Here is a 16,296-nt window from a genome sequence, read left to right on the forward strand (position 1 = left end):
TATGGGAATCTCAAGAAACCCATACCTGAATATCATGCTAAATTGTGTTAGCACATGTGACTTGATAGGAAACAAGCCATCATGATCCCTGTCGGTAATTGTTTCAGTCTTGATGGGATTTTTATTTTGACCTCCAGGCAGGTTTGTCCAAAAGATTTCCCCTTAAACTGCTAATGACTGAGGAACAAACCAGTCACTTGCTTTAAAAGTTTTTCAAAGATGACTAGAATTGCTCCTTCTTACTGCAATTTGTTTGTCAGCGACAGAACAAAATACAATCTAAAAAGCTGTCAAGAACTTCACTGAATGATGAACTTTTGGAATCTCTAATAGAGCATCCCGTAACAGGAATGATTAAGTTAATTCTTCAAGTCTATAGAGGAAATGACAACATTCTGTTTGGAATCATCATGTGTTAATCTTCTTCCAAAATCCAGCTAAGTTTTAAGTAAAAAAAATTTAGGTTTGCATTAGGAAGTGGATTTATACAAACTTATTGCAATTATAATTTATTTCATGATGTTTAAAATGGACACATGACTGAAAAACAGAATTATATCTGCAATCTTAGAAAGTAATAAATGTAAACACTGAAAGGGAAAATAGTTGTGTTTCATTTCAGTATTGAAGCTGTATTGTAAAATTAATCAGATTAGAAGCAACTAAGTTTTTCTAATTATTTCTGCTTCAGTTCCCCAAACTCTTCTCTAACATAGGTAAGGAATGTATTTAGTTTTAGATCTTTAAGATTTTTATGCTTCAATACCATGTATTTCATTCAAAATTTCCATTAAAATTTTCCAAGCTCCTTAAACCATTGCTAAAATAATGCAGAAAGATAGCATGACAGCTATCCCTTTTATTCCTGCCTTGATATTCTGAAACAGATTTTCCAAGGCTAGATGTTTCCATTCATCAGCAACAAATCAAAGCAAAGGACAAGCATTTTTAAAAGCAGGAGCCAAAACACTGCAGGATAAGAGTAGCTGAGCGCACAGCATTGTTACATATTCATCCATATCTTTAGATAAATATATTAAAGGACTTTTGAAAACTAATTGGAAACATTTTGGGGATTCTTTTTTAGAAATCCTGATCCACATTTTCTAAAGGTGTTGAAGTATCTGTTCCATATACAGTAGCAAAAATGCAAGTACTCAAAAACTCATGGACATGCAGGTTCAAATCCCAAAGAGAACATGCTCTCAAGTCTTGAATCAAGAAAGTTTTGAAGTGTTTCCTCAGGACAGCCCCTGTCCAGCTGGTAAGCACATGCTGGAGGCTGTCCCGAATGGGACCGCAGTCATTACAGGAATCAGTAAAGGATTGCTTCAGCAGAAACCAGACTGGCTCTAAAGACAACAAAATATCAGTGAAGTAAGGGAGTGAGGACAATAGAGAGCACACAGATTAGCAGTTCTACTAATGCCACTCACTTTTGATTTTTCCATCTGCAAGTGTTCTTTGGCACACTTTTTGATGAAAAACTATCCTATGCCAACAGAGCAATGATTTTTCTTGCAAAAATAATGTATTCACTGATTTCAAATAAAAGTTATTTCAAATATTACAACTTGAGATAACTTTGTGCATGCAAAACCAGGATAAGTGCAATTGGAAAAGCAATAATATCCCTTAGGAGACCCAAGAATCACATACACAGAAACTGCATATTATACTCTTGCATGTCTCACACAATAGCAAACTTCAGCTCATTCTACACATGGGTTGTTCTTCCGTAGAGGTTGCCAACTGGCTTTGTTTCTTAACATTGCTCACAGCTGTTGACAGCTTCACACATTGCTTTTCAACTTAAAACTGCTGATTCTGAAAATGAATAGCCAATAGGGACTAAAATAAGCCTACGGCTCATCTAATAGATTTCAACCCAGGGAGAAGAAAGAAAAAAAAGTGGAGACTCTTTCCAGTCTCTTTCCAGATTTCTGCAAATTGGAAGATGACTGTATTTTTGGACAAGGCTACTTTAATAAGACTGATGGATTTCATTCTCACATACCTGTAGCAATTATTATGGAATTTGTTGTAAGAAGAGAGAGTAATTAAGCCTCCCCATGCTGCAGATAAGGAGAAGAAAATCTGTGTGGCAGCATCTTTCCAAACCTTAAAAAAAAGACAGGAGAGGAAATACTGTCAGCTTCAGGGAAGAGCTTTGGAAAAATCAATAACACTATTAAATGTTACTGTTAGGGAATTAACACATAAATAGTTCAAATGAACTATAGAGCAATGGATGTCAATAACATATCATTTAAGAGCAAAATCCTAATCTGAAATACTTAATGCTAATTGATTTAATTAGACTTAGGAGTACTACTGTTGTTTAGCCAATCTAAAAAGACAATATAACCTTTGCCATATACAGAAGGCACAAATATTCAATGAGCTATGTTGCTTGGTACAGACCAGTTTAAGTACACTCAGCAAAGGAAATGCAAATCAAAAGGAAAAAAATCTATATTCAGTACTGATGGTTTATCTACCATTGGCCCAAAATAATACTTCATCTCTTGATAAAAGCAAGAAACTCAGTATTGCTTGAGGTACATCCTATGAATGAGATTACATTAAAGCTTAGGTAAATTTCCTTCATAAGGTGTACCTCAAGCAACATAATGTAAGTTATGGCCATTTAGATACCTGGGCCCAGTTTCCTTGCATCAAAAGAGAAGAAATCCTCAGGCAAAATTTCTGGTTTTAGAGAAAAAATATCAAGTATTGTTTGTTCTGTAACCTATTCACAGTTCTTCAAAACCTTAAATGCATTTAGACATAACATTTCTAAAGTTGACTAAATTTCAAAAAAGTTGGGCTTGCTTAATATGGACTTACAAAATGTTCCACGCATTGGTATTTCTACTTACAAGCCGTCCTAGAAAGTTTGATTTTCAGCCAACCAAAATCTACAGTGCAGAAACGGAGATGCATACATACGTGCACAGATATATAGATATACCTACCCACACTAACCAGTCTGAAGATATTACTTAAAGGTCACTTCAAAAGATATATCAGCCACCAAGCAGCCATTGCTTCATCTGGCTGAGCACAATATACAGCTGTTAATTCATGTTATATTGCAAAGAAAATTAAAAACAGAAGCTCACCTAAATATTATCAAGCAGGTATCCAGGGTTAGATAGATACTTACGTATTCAGGTAGCCCCATTTTGCTAAAAGGCAATAGTTTTCACCTCCTTTATTGCACAATATGGGATCCAAAATGCTCATACTTAATGCAAAATAAATTTCTGCACTGCTTACAAAACATTTAATACTCCAAGCACTAACAGTTTAAAATACCCAATATTTTCAAGGATATTAAGGAAATGAAGATCTGCAGAATTCAGCCGGGAAACTGTTTCCAGCTTTAATTCTCAATCTATTAGTGTGATATGACCCTGTTATTGATAGATGATGAAATTTATTGGAAAAGTCAGTTATTTCTCGAGGTGTTGCTAAAAATCCCTCCTAAATTTCAAGAGAACAAACTCACAGCTATGGTTTCAATTCAGTCTCCAGAGTCCTCTCCAGGGACCCTTAAGACTGACACACAGACACTCAGGTGCTGTGCCAGACAAGCACATGATACCTGTGTGGATTCATGTGTATACAAATACAAATCCATGCATACCTTTGGAACATGTTTTACTGGGTTAATTAGCAACAAATGACTTTTTTTAGATATCAGCTGAAATCATAAGGGAGACAGCAGAGTTCAAGTTCCAAATCACACAGACAGTGTTTTCTAAAAAAGCAGAGCTAGGTACCAAGCCCCTTAATTCCGACCTCTATTACACAGAAAATGGGTCTTGTTTCTTATAACACAGGTAGGATAATGATCACAACTGTTCTATATATTTACATATGCTGTTGGCAGGGGTTAGATTAAACTAAATCAAATTTACAACCCAATCTAATGTCTCAGATTCATTTTTCAGAATAATCTTATCTGAACAGTGAGTAAAATGCACATATTCTGAGCATTTCAAGAGCATTTTTACAGAAATGCAGTTAGGTTTCTATGTTACCTATTTAAAGTTTCATGTCAAGCTTTTCATGTCATGTTCAAGTAAAAGCAAGATACATTCAGACATCAGCATATAAAAATCTATACTTCCTTTTGAGTTCCCCATTTTCCAAATGCATCTACTCTGCAAGCTCATCTGGAGGATTCAGGTGAAATATTAAATATGAAACAAGCATCCTATTTGTAATAACATAGGTAAAAAACAGGTACATGTGCACAAATGACAAACACCCGCTGTCACAACATCCATGTCAGATGAAGAACAAGATTTCACAGATGAAAATACTGCCACTGCACATGGAAAATGTTTGCAACAGACATTAAGTAATAAATCTGCCGGAATTATTCATCCTGTCAGAGTTATAAGTGCAATAATAAGCCCACCATAGCATCAATTAGCTTCTCCCACTTTGGCGTGATGAAGTACCAGATTCCAGCTCCAGCTCCTGGCAGGGTTACTCCTCTTATTAGAAGGATGATGAGAACGACATAGGGGAACGTAGCTGTAAAGTACACCACCTGAACAGACCAAAAAAAAGTTTATTGAAAGGACTTATTTGGTTCTGCAAGAAGAGAGAAAAAAAATGCAAGTACTACATTATTGCCTGGAAAAAGCAATTACCCGTGATCAGAGGCAACAGCCAGGGGATAAGACTAGCCAGACAGCAGGGTTATTTCCCAAGAAACTTGACAGAGCTGTCATTTTTTACAGCTCTTCTTGCTACTAGAAACAGGAATAATTTCAACAGTAACAGTGAAAATAAATGAGATTCTAGGGAGATTTATAGGGAAAGAAAAAGCAGAAGAGAAAACCTGGAAAAAAACAATAGGAATTTACAGCTAGGTAGAAATGTTGCCTGATCATTGCCTAGAATAAGCTAACATAGGTTGCTCCATAGAAATGAAATGAGCAATGCCCTTCTATACCAGTTCAAGTTCAGATTTTTCCCATATCATCCTTCCATAGTCCACTAAGTCTGCAGAATTTTTATTACTCTTTGTACCTCTTAATGATTATGTAGTACCATGAAAATGTTTATGGGCCCAATGCAAAAAGGTCCTGGGAACATCCAGATAGACCTAATAATCATTTTAATGAGGTTATGTGTTTAATGTTTATTAATTAGCAATATCTAACCCAGAGCAGAGCTCTCTTTGTGATCAAACACAATGGCTAAATTATGACCTGTTAGGCAATACACTCTAGCCAAAATCTGTAAAGTTCTTTACGCTTTAACCTTACTCTTACAGCAACCAGAATCCTCTGAGTTTAAGTGACTTTTGCTGCTGCCTCCCCAACTTTCTCCTTACTGCTTCAAGAGGCATTTCAAGGAGTTACTCTGATCAGGTTTCATACAGTGAATGTAAATTCCATACAGTTGGTATAAAGGAAATAAAATCAATTTCTTTCTAAGCATTACCTCTGTGTATCCATTATATTTATAACAGGAAACATCTACGTTTTCTTGCTCCAGCTTTATATATATATATATTTATTTATTTATTTAGTCTTTTTAGCATACTGAGCTGGGTTACCGCAATGAGGAGTTTTAGGAAGATGAAACACAAATATTTAGGAAAACAGGATATCTGCTGTCACTGCTCATGCTGACCATAGAACAATTTAAGTTTATTTTGGTTCCAGTTTTAAAAATATTACTTAATTTCCTTGGTTGCAGTGACATTTGAGGAGACTGCAGAATTTCTGATCAATGCCACGTAGAGTAGAGAAGGCTGTCCAAGGCATCCTTTTTTGCCATCCAACTGCAGAGCAGAGTTAAAGGGCTCATTTTAAAGTTACTGAAGATTAGGGAACAAACACTGAACCAAAATTAGCTTTCTCTATTTTGGGTAGACAGGAATAAATGGACAGAAAAAAAAACATTTCATTAATATTTAGTCATTTGTTGAAAATGGTTTTCACTGATTTACTGCCTTAAAAAAAGAAAATCAATCACTTAAAGCAGCACAATGCATTCTTGCAAGTGTATGATAGCAACTATTTTTCTTACTTTTCCTGATGACTTGATTCCTTTAGCAAGGGAGGCATATACAATCACCCAAGCTAGGAAAAGAGACAGTGCCAAGGGCCATCTAATCTCACCAGGATATTCAATCCCTGCTGAAATCTTCAATACAAAGTACCTAAGAATCAAAAAAAGGCAAAAATAAAAAAAATAATGACAGAAACTGCAGACAGTAATTCGGTGCAAGTTCCTACGGTATAGACTTTGTATTGCTTCATAGCTCTGAATGGTTTCTCCAGAAACTTCCAGTGAAGCGCACCACATATTGTTTTATTTATCTGCATTGCAGTAGCAGATAAAAATGCCAAGCATGGGCCAGCACCCCAGCTGTGCTAAGCACCAGAGCAAAAATAACACGTCTCTAGAAATTTAGCTTTCATTGTTTGTATGCATAAGTAGGCATCACATGCTGTCGTTAGATCCTTAGATATTGTATTCCTAGTCTTCCAAACAGTTATTTATTGTGTCCGTTACTGCAGATTTTAGAGAAAGAGTAACCTAGCATTTCTAAACAAAGGAAGATCTTACTTGAAGTATTCTTCACTTCCACTGACAAACGTTTTGTTTCCTTCACTGGTGAAGTTAACCATAGTCAAGTTTGGATAGGCACTCATACAGAAAGTAGAGTTCTTGATCTGTATTTTTGGATGGTCACCAACAATGCAAGAATCTAGGAAGAAATTAAAGCAAAGAGGAGAAATAACTGGTTGGGTGTAAAATGATAATATAAAGCATTGTGTCATGCTTTATATTACTACTTAAACTTTACTTCTGTGTTAAGTCACTGTAACTCCTTGCTTACAAAAGCTGTAAGCATCTCAGAGCACTAAGCCTTGAAACCTCTTTCTCAGATTTCTTCCCTTTATCAGAAATATCTATAAAAAGGTCAAGAAAACAGAGAGAACAGATGGTATGGGTGAGCATCTAATTCAGGCAAGCAAAAGTTAATCCCAGGCAAAGATAGTAAAACAATTCAGGAGTCCAGTATATAATCTTATACATAATCTTCCTTTCTAAATAGGTGCAAACATTTAGAGATACACACAAGCTCAGCTGCAAAGAGGAAACGGCGTCACTGAAAACACGAAATAAAGAAGCAGCAGGATTTCAGCCCCCAACCAGGCTCCCGCTCGCGGCGGTTTCTCTCCGCCAGCTGCGGGGGCGCAGCGGGCCCCCCCCGACCCCCCTCCCCGGCGGCCGCAGCGAGGCCCCGCCGCGGGTGCGCCGAGTGCGGCAGTTCTCAGCCCGCGGCGCCGCCCCGCTGTGCCGCCGCCACGCAGCTCCCGCGGGGAGAGGGCGCCTGACGCTGCTGCTCCGGCACTGCCGGGGGGCGGTTTAATTTTCCGCTTTTCAGGTCGTTATACGTTTTTGGCCGCTTGCAAAACCAGTTTTCGTTTTTTCATTAAGAATAAGCTTTCCAGAAGCCCAAAAGTTGTCTTCAATCGAAACCAGAGGTTGCTAGCCGTATTACGAGCTTCCGTGTTTTGTCCCCTACAGAGAGTTTTTAGTCGAAAAACGCTTGTTTTTTGGTATTACGGATTAAAAAGTCACATTCAGCTTTGATGAGAAAAATTAATAATAAATACATAAATTTTTAAAAGGCCGCACAGCACAGACCTCTACACACTAACTGTGAAGAGATAGTTCCTGCAGGCCGGGCACCCGGCTCGGCACCAGAGTCACCCGCAGTCTCTGCTGCCGCCTCCCAGCAGCGCAGTTGGGCCGGAGAGCAAAGGCGGCTCTGGAAACAAAACACGGCCGCGAAGGATGCCCCAACTCACCTAATAAAAGTTTGTTTTTATCTTTACAGTCTGGCGTGTTCCAAGGATTATTACAGGAAGCCCAAGGTAGCACAGGTACAAAGGATGCAAAAAGGTAGAAAAGTGTGTAGCACAGAATAATATTATAATATATGGCTATTAGAACAGAGATGATCAGCATTGCAATGCCACAGCCTAAGGGGGAAAAAAAAGAGGGAGAGATAATAACACAATTAATCATTACACATAGAAGTAGAGCATCAGCGAGCCCTAGGAGAAGAGTCACGGTCGCTGCAAAGGAACATTTTCGTTTGGGGCAGTCACAAAGTGCGTCTCCGAGAGGAAAAAAAAAGGGACGTGCAAGCCATGCCCCGAGCGCTGGTCACGATGCGCGGCGCGCAGGGAGCTCTGCGGTGCAAACTGTGATTAGGGAGCAGCTGCGCGGCCGCGGGCGCCCGGGCATCTGGGCAGCGAGGGCTCAAGGGCGAGGGGAGACTGCGGCGCTCAAGCCGTGCCCGGCGCGGCAGTGCCATGCACACGGAGGCCTGCGGGGCACGCTCCCAAAACGGGGCCCCGGGCGCCCCTTCGCCTCTCACCTTGCAAGGCGGGGATGGCTTTCCACACAGACACGGGGCCCTGACTAGCAAACTGCCCCAGGGAGACTTCCAGGAAGAAAATGGGGATCCCCGCTAGAGCCAACATCATCAAGTAGGGGATGAGAAACGCACCTTGGGGGAGGAGGGCGAGAAAAGAGAGAACAACCTGAGTCACCGCGCGCGGAGGGGCGCGGAGGGGCGCCGGGGGCTGCGCGGATTCATTAATTCAATCAGAGTTAATTCGCTTCCCCGCGGCCCGATGCCCTGCGGCGCGGCGCGGCGCGGCGCGGTGCGGTGCGGTGCGGCGGGCGGCCCCCCGCGGAAAACCCCGCGCAGCCTCCGCGGGGCAGCGCCTCCCCACGGCCGCGGGCGCCCCCCGGCACCCCCCTCCGGCTCCCGCTGGGAGCGCGCCCCTCGGCCCGAAATGGGGTCTCCGGCGCAGAAGCGCTGGGAGGATTTCTGCCTCTGGTACTGAGGGCAATTTAGTCAAGAGCTGCAGTTATTAAAAAGTATCTGTTTGTCATCGATTCCCAGTGCCCCCGCTCCTTCCTCGACGACGGAGGGGGTTTCTGCATTTCCAGCATTTGCTCGAGGCAGAATTTTTCGGGAGGAGAACGGATGCTTTAGAAGAGCGTTTCTAAAACACATCCCCTTTATAATTTCGTATTTATACAAGAAAATAAAACCTTACCATTTTTTTTTCTTTAAAAGATCAATCATTTTGTAAACCGCTAGCTCTCTCACGCGGAATGGCTCTTACAGTACTTGCGCAACTGTTATTTTAAATGAACACAGCATCTATATCACCTTCAGAGGCCGGGAGGATTACTGCCGCAGTAGGTGGAATAAAGTTGCACCCACCGGTTGTCAGAAGTTTAATCAGAGCCTCTATTGACAGAATCTTTGCAAGGAAACTTCTTTTTCCCCTGTAACCTATTAATGACATGGCTCCTTTCTCAACTTTTCTTCTCCTCTGTTCTGCTGAGAAGAATTCGCTCTATTTCAAATGATATTTTTTTCAATCGATCATTGAGAGGTTTGAAAGAAATGCCCCAAACTGCTCAAAACAACATATGTCTCTACTCAAATGTCCTTTGTCTCGGTCTTTCTTCCCTCTCCTCCATCCGCTTTCCCCGGCCCACAATTTGCGGATTCAGACCTGACTGCGTTTAAACTGGAGGACGGAGTTGGCCGGAGCGCCTTTGGGAAAGCGCCACCCTGCCCAGGTTTAATCCATGAACCTATTCGTTTTCCTCCTCTCCAGCCAGCACCAGTCGTAGGTGTTTTTAGGAAAAGCACTACCTTCTGATTAAATCTTTTCGGAACTTTCCTACGTTCGTATCTGACCATCAGCTCTTTACAGAAAGCCCAGCGAGGATCCTAGCTAAATCACTGGTGGTTTGGAGGCGCCCTGGCTCTGGGCGCAGCGGGGCGGCTTGCTGCCTGCCCGGCCGGGCGAGCAGCGCCGCCGACCGCCGCTTCCCTGTGCTTGTCCCCGCCGGCGAGGCAGGGCCGGCCCAGCCCCGTACAGTACTGCAGGAAGAGAGAGAGGAAAAAGCCAGCATACCTCCCCCATTCTTAAAGGCCAGGTACGGGAACCTCCAGACATTGCCCAGCCCCACTGCATAACCCACCATGGAGAGGATGAAATCCAGCTTGCTAGACCAGTTCCCTCGGGCTTTATTTTCATCCCCTACATCGTCTTCCTAAAGTGGGGAGAGGGGAGAAAAGAAAGGTCGGAAAACAGCCACGTTTGCAAACAACCGTCGCAGTGCCCGGGTCGCCCGGCCCACCGCAGGCACCCGGCGAGCGGCCGGGGGAAGGCGGCAGCGTCGAGGGGGACTTTCCTGCAGCGCCCGCCCCTCGCCGCCGCAGCCCGGGCGCCTGGCGAGCACTTCTGCCACAGAAATCGGGAGGGGGCTTTTGTTCGTGGGCCTCTCAGGCTGCTCCCGCGGCAGCGGCAGGCAGCGGGGGCGGCCCCCGGGCCCGGGCCCCCCCGCGCAGCGGGAGCGCGCAGGGCGCCCTTGGACGGATCTGTCTCTCCCCAGTAAGGCCTGGGCCCTTTCCCCGGAGGCGCACAAGGCACCGGCAGAAAGGACGTAAAAAAATGCTTTTACTGAATGAAGCTGCCTTCGCCCCCCCGCCCTTTAGGGTAAGCCCAGATCTGTACGCCGCAGGGGAGGGGGAGGACAGTGACCCCCGAGATCGCTACCCCCCCCCCCGGGGAGGAGGGGCTCAGGGACAGGGCTGGCAGGGTTTGACAGCTCGGGGAGTTGGTTGATCGATTTCGCCTTATTTTTGGTTACAGGCTCCAAGGCATTCAACCGCCAGGGCTTGAGCAACCGACCAAGCCTGACTGACTAGAGGAGGGGGACAGCAGGGACATCCTTTCGCATCTGATGCCGGGGAAAGGACTTCACCCACGCGCCGAGGCGGAACTGATGCACGCACACGCGTACCGCCTCCGGCTGGTGGCCCAGGCCGGCAACCGCCTGCCTTTGTAACATAGGTGCAAACTCTCCTGTTGGAGCGAAGAGATAAGTGTAACTGATACTTACCTCGAAATGTCCTACTTTGTTATTTCCCTTAGCACAGACTCAGGTCACGAGCTTAGGAGCCTCCGCTCCCCAAGACACAAACACACACGTGCACACGCACTGATCCCAGGGAGCCTCGGTTATACTGACCAGCACGGCTCGGTGCGCACATTGGAACTAGCTGGCAACTATTGATCGTCGTTTATGCTGATATTGCATTATTAGCAATCGCCAGCAGTACGCCACCTTATTTGTGACACTCTTTCCCTTCTCTTCCCTCCCCCCTCATCGCACAGCCCCAACCCCGACCTGTTCTGGAACCGCTCCCAATTTATATTTTTAGATCTTCAGCCCCAAATCGGTGCTGAATGGCAAGGATCTCTTACTTTCACGAGATGGAGGGGAAAAGAAAAAGTACAGGGAGCCAACTTACCCCCTCGACTCTGCCAGGAAGAACAGAAGTGTTGCCATCTGTGCCCAACACCACGGTACTCTGGCTCAAGGTCACCCAGGCGCCTTTGGCATTGTTTCGCTCCAGTGTACTCTTACTAAGGTTTAGGTTAGCGTCCCCGTCTGTGCTTTGCAAAGCGGGAATTTTGCAATGAGGGATAGCAGCTTGCCCGGCGGCTCCTACCCCAGGGGCGTGCTTGTACGGAAAGGTCTCTATAGATTCCCTCCGGAGGGTGGAGTTGACTTGCACTGGGGTGCAGGTCCCGACTTTGGTCCTCTCAAAATCATTTGGTTTGACTTCTTCAGAAGGAAGTATTTTGTTGTCGTTAGAGAGAGGTCGGGGAAGCCTGGGCATCGGGGCCGGGACTTGCGATGGGACATTCTGCGGCTCATTTTCGGGGTTGATTCTTACGACTCCCGCACCTTCATTTGGTCCAGGAGCAACTGTTGCAGAACTGCTGACAACCTGCTTGCTCATATCCCTTTGACTGGCGTAATCCTAAAATAACGACGTCACATATTTTATAAAAAAAAAAGGTCTGTTGAGACTGCACAGATTTTACGAATTTCTTTCCCCGTGCACAAAAGGCCTGCGCTAGGAAATCAAGATAGAAAAGTGTCGACAAATTTCGAGGTGCTCCGGCTCAACCCTTTGCCCTCTCTTTCAGCGTTAATTCTCTGGGGAAGAAACCAGTAAGGAACAGTGGCTTCAAACCTGTAATTTGAATTTTAGATAAATGTTTCTACAGCACTGCGCCGCCAGACCTCGTTAGATTTCACATCACGGCTGTAGGATGCTCCCTTCCCTATCACCAGTGTAGAAAGATTCTTTAATTTTACGCCCCATTTCCTTTCTGTCATTCAACAATGCACATCGGCGCTTCCCCCCCCCCCCCCATATAGGCAATAGACAAGCTGCCCTGTAGGCAGCCGGAGATGCTAAAAAACAAGCGAAATAGTACTGGTGAGCGTTTCTGAGCTGGCTGTCATCTTCTAAAACCTGACAGCAAGACGGGGAAATAACCGCACCACCACTGCTGAATTACAGTCATTAATAGCTGCCTTACCCTCTTCCGTTTCTTACATTTTCGACTCGCACAACTCTAAAGATTTAATTTTGTAAACATTCCCTTATAAGTTACACAAGTTATTGACGAACCATCCTCTACCTTTTCTATCACTTTTAAATTATCTTTAAAAATGTACCCTCTTTTCAAACCTGTACAGAATAAGGCTACACAAAACTGCCCTTCACTCTTTCCGCTGAAAGTTTTCTCTTCATCTTAGTCCCGTCTCCCAACCCACAGTAGCAGGGATAAGACCCGCCAGGACTCAGTCGCCATCTGAGAGCATTTCGGTGTACCATCGTCTCCCAGCGCACCCCCTTCCCCGGCAGCAGTCGTACCCCAGGCTGCGGTAGCCGTCCTTCAGCTCCGCGGGCAGCTCCGCCGGCTCCGCGGGCGGCTCCGCGGGCAGCTGCGCGATCAGCACCGCGGGCAGCTCCTTCCTTCAGCACCGCGGGCAGCTCCTTCCTTCAGCACCGCGGGCAGCTTCCCCTCCTGCGCCGTTTCCCCGAGCGAGGGGAGCGAGGCGGGAAGCGGCAGAAAGCGCCGAAGCAAGCAAAACGCATCCAAAAATCAGACTTAACGACGAACACTCCCGTCAGCCTTTCTAAGTCTCAAAGAAAGGAAAGCAAGCACTTACCATGCCTTAAATAGCAACAGATTGAACTGGTAGAGGTAAAAACAGCTGTACAGGCAATTGACGGACTGGATTTTGTTCAGTCAAGAGCAAAGCTTTCTATACTTCCTTGGGAAAGACTGGGTTTGCGTCAGTGCATAGCAAGGTGCCCTTCGTTTGACATTTTCGTGATAATAAGAGTTTGATAAATCATTACCTCTGGATTCAGATTTTAAAGGGACAACAAGAAGCCGGAGCGCTGGCTAGCTGTCACTCACGCGGGAGTGGGATTGCGTGTTCAGTGTGACTCATATGGGGGCTGATTACTAAACCAAATCCGCAATAGCACAGCAGAACTTTCTTGCTGGTAATTAGGGGGAACATGTGAGAAACACGTCCTACTGCACCCAAAGCAAGAGAGCTAGGGGGAGAAACCTTCCATTTCTACCTCTCTCCCTCCCCTCTCCCTTATTATGATGTGTGATTCAGCTCCCTTTATTTTTGTCTCTGCATTTCTGCAGTTCACAGTGGATAGTTTTATATATATATGGAAATAATATATACATATAGTATTTCGCTATGTATCTAGTACACAAACACATTTTAATTATGACTTGCACCAGTTGTACCATCAGACTACACTGTAGTGGAGTTCATTTTTATGGTGGCTTATGGGGGAGAACCCCAATCCTAAGTAAGTAAATCAAAGCGATACACACAATAAAGCTCTTTCATCAAAATTATTTGAAGAACCGTTAAGAGGGAGCAGAGATGAAGGCAAATGTAGTTGAGGCTGTTGGTGTTCTTCCTGCATCCACCAAAGCCTTTTTGTTTGAGAAGTGGGGGAAAATACTCATTAAAAGTGAGATGTTAATTTGACTGGAATCATTCTTGCAACGAAGCAATCTACCCATAACGATCTCTCGGAAGTGCTATTTGCTAGGAGGTGCTTTCTCAAAGATTTCTCGGGCACAAGGTAATTTTGTTGGCATTTAAGAAAGAAAATGTATTGGCAAACCTGCATGCTCCCTCACCAACCTTCCCCGTTGTTTCAGCGTCACAACGATGCTGTCCCTTCGCACACACACTGCTAGCGTCAGCTTCTCCTGATATATTTTATATATATATATATATATATATATATATAATATTTTAGTGTAAGCAATGTGAAGTGTGCGCCTGTTTGGGGGAGTGGGAGGCTAAACTCCTCAGTACCAGGTTTATTCTTTTATATGTCCTTGATCTTACGGGTTACTAAAGTCGGTTTCAATGGACAGAATAAATAAAAAATTTCCAATAACCCAGATAATTCTGCAAAGCCTCTCGGTGCCTGATGCCATCATTAGCTGTGAGCCCCTATCAGGTGACTGAAGAGCTTTGTTCCACTGCAGATAGCGCTGCCCGAGAGCGTCAGGCTGCAGCTCAGCGTGCACGTGTAGTTGCAGAGACTGCCCATCTCCGCTATAATTCAGCCCGATTCTTTACATTACACCTGGTCATTGCAGATGTAAGCAGAAAAGCACCTGCAAGAATCATTAAAAGCACCGCGAAAGCAAAAAAGATTGGGACTAGCAAAGCAGAACATAGAAAATCGTTTTTCTCAGAAAAGATCAGCAGGTCTCCCAACTGAAAAATGCTTTCGCCTTACAGCAGATTCAGAGCGTTTTTACAACACAGCTAGCACTAACTTTTCTGTTGTTGCTTAAAACATATTCAGGTTAACATGTGTGCCTACCTTCTCTTTCTAGATATATAATTATAATATGCATATATACGTATTTTTACATATGCACACTTCCATGCACAGAGTGTAGTTTGCTGTAGATTTCTCTCTTTAAATACACTCTTCCGTCCGTGTTTTTCGATATACTCGCCTCTTTCTATTCAGAAATAGAGAGGCATGTATAGAAACAAGCTTTATTGGGGCAGGAGGAGGGTAATCACTGGTATTTTGCATTGTTTCTTTGTTAACGCATACTCTAGGCGCAGAGCAATCCGTTTAAAGCCAGGGAACGGAGCAGGGTCGTTAGCTCAGTTATGCTGCCCTTCAGCTTATATTAATGCCTCTAAAGGCATGGAGCAAATTAAAAGCGACAAGGCGGCAATCCAAGAAGTATTTTGGTCAGAAAGACCCTCGAAACCTCTTCTAGATTCCCAGGGTTGACTTATTTTGTTTTTCAGAAAATTGGCTGAATTCATCCTTCACAATTCTTTCTAAGCAATATTCTTTCCTTTTCGATCAGCACTGAAACGTGAAATCAAGGTTTCACCTCTCGAGCAGAGGAATTTATCTCCTTTACTTGCACAAAACCAAAAAGCGCTGATCTTTATCCCGCACCCCCGGCTGCCCTCGGGGAAGGGCGCTCTCCAAGGGTCACGTCGGGAGGCTCTAGCCGAGGACGGGAGGGAAGCACACGTGCACGGACAAGAGGGAAACCCACAGAGAAACACGAACTCGGATTTCAAATGTTTTCCCTTTTCCTAATATCCCAGTCTCCGGCTATCGAAACTGTAAAGTCAAACTTCCTCCAAGTCATGCTGAAGCTGACTTGCCTCTTTACATATACAGTCTCAGACGGAAACACCTGTCCTTGGTCTAAACGGAAAAAAAGCTATGCTCTGTTACTCGTTTTTCGGAGGTACTGTTCCTTTCAAAAACAAAACAAAAAACTCAAAAGGTGAATCTCCCGGTTAACAGTCAGTTCTTTAACATGACTTTTCTGAGCTCCTGCTTGGTTTCTCATCGTCCCTTCCAAGTGTCTACCGAAAAGCGAACCTCTAGAGTACCTAGAGGTACTAAAGAAAAAGGATTTGGCTGCGGCGCTCTCCGCACCCACCCGCCTGCCCTTCCTCCCGCACAGCGGCGACATCATTCACCCTCGACGCGCGCCCGTCCTGCCTGGCGGGCTCTGCGCCGCACGCCGCTTCCCAAAGCTGTGCCCACCGAGGCTGCCGCGGGGGGGACGCGGCGGACACACGGCTCCCTGCCGCCCGCACCGCCCCAGCCCCGCTGCCGCCGAGGGGCTTCAAGCGGGGGGCGAGGGGCCGCTGCCGGGAGCCGCGGCCCCGCGGAGCGGATAACGAGCGACTCCCATCTTAATTACTTTGTCGAAGATGAAAAATAGCGATTGATTTCCCCCCTCCCCCCCCGCTACCTTTCCTTCGCCCTGCGCCCTCTCTGCGGAGAGGCAAACGCGC

At 44.7% G+C, this 16,296-nt stretch overlaps 1 protein-coding gene across 1 annotated transcript in view; it reads right to left on the reverse strand.

Moving 5' to 3' along the window:
- Positions 1 to 11,566, reverse strand: part of SLC6A5 (solute carrier family 6 member 5) — a 32,164-nt gene extending 20,598 nt beyond the window's left edge. Inside the window, exons 1-8 of the mRNA XM_067295541.1 lie at positions 11,387 to 11,566; positions 9,999 to 10,137; positions 8,432 to 8,563; positions 7,857 to 8,030; positions 6,604 to 6,745; positions 6,061 to 6,193; positions 4,433 to 4,567; positions 2,018 to 2,121 (exon numbers count right to left, since the gene is read on the reverse strand). Coding sequence (XP_067151642.1) covers positions 2,018 to 2,121; positions 4,433 to 4,567; positions 6,061 to 6,193; positions 6,604 to 6,745; positions 7,857 to 8,030; positions 8,432 to 8,563; positions 9,999 to 10,068 — 890 coding nt within the window. The 5' untranslated portion in view covers positions 10,069 to 10,137; positions 11,387 to 11,566. The remainder of the gene's footprint in view (positions 1 to 2,017; positions 2,122 to 4,432; positions 4,568 to 6,060; positions 6,194 to 6,603; positions 6,746 to 7,856; positions 8,031 to 8,431; positions 8,564 to 9,998; positions 10,138 to 11,386) is intronic.
- Between the last annotated feature and the right edge of the window lie 4,730 nt (positions 11,567 to 16,296).

The sequence above is a fragment of the Apteryx mantelli genome, chromosome 4 (assembly GCF_036417845.1).
Source record: "Apteryx mantelli isolate bAptMan1 chromosome 4, bAptMan1.hap1, whole genome shotgun sequence".
Lineage (NCBI taxonomy): Eukaryota > Metazoa > Chordata > Aves > Apterygiformes > Apterygidae > Apteryx > Apteryx mantelli.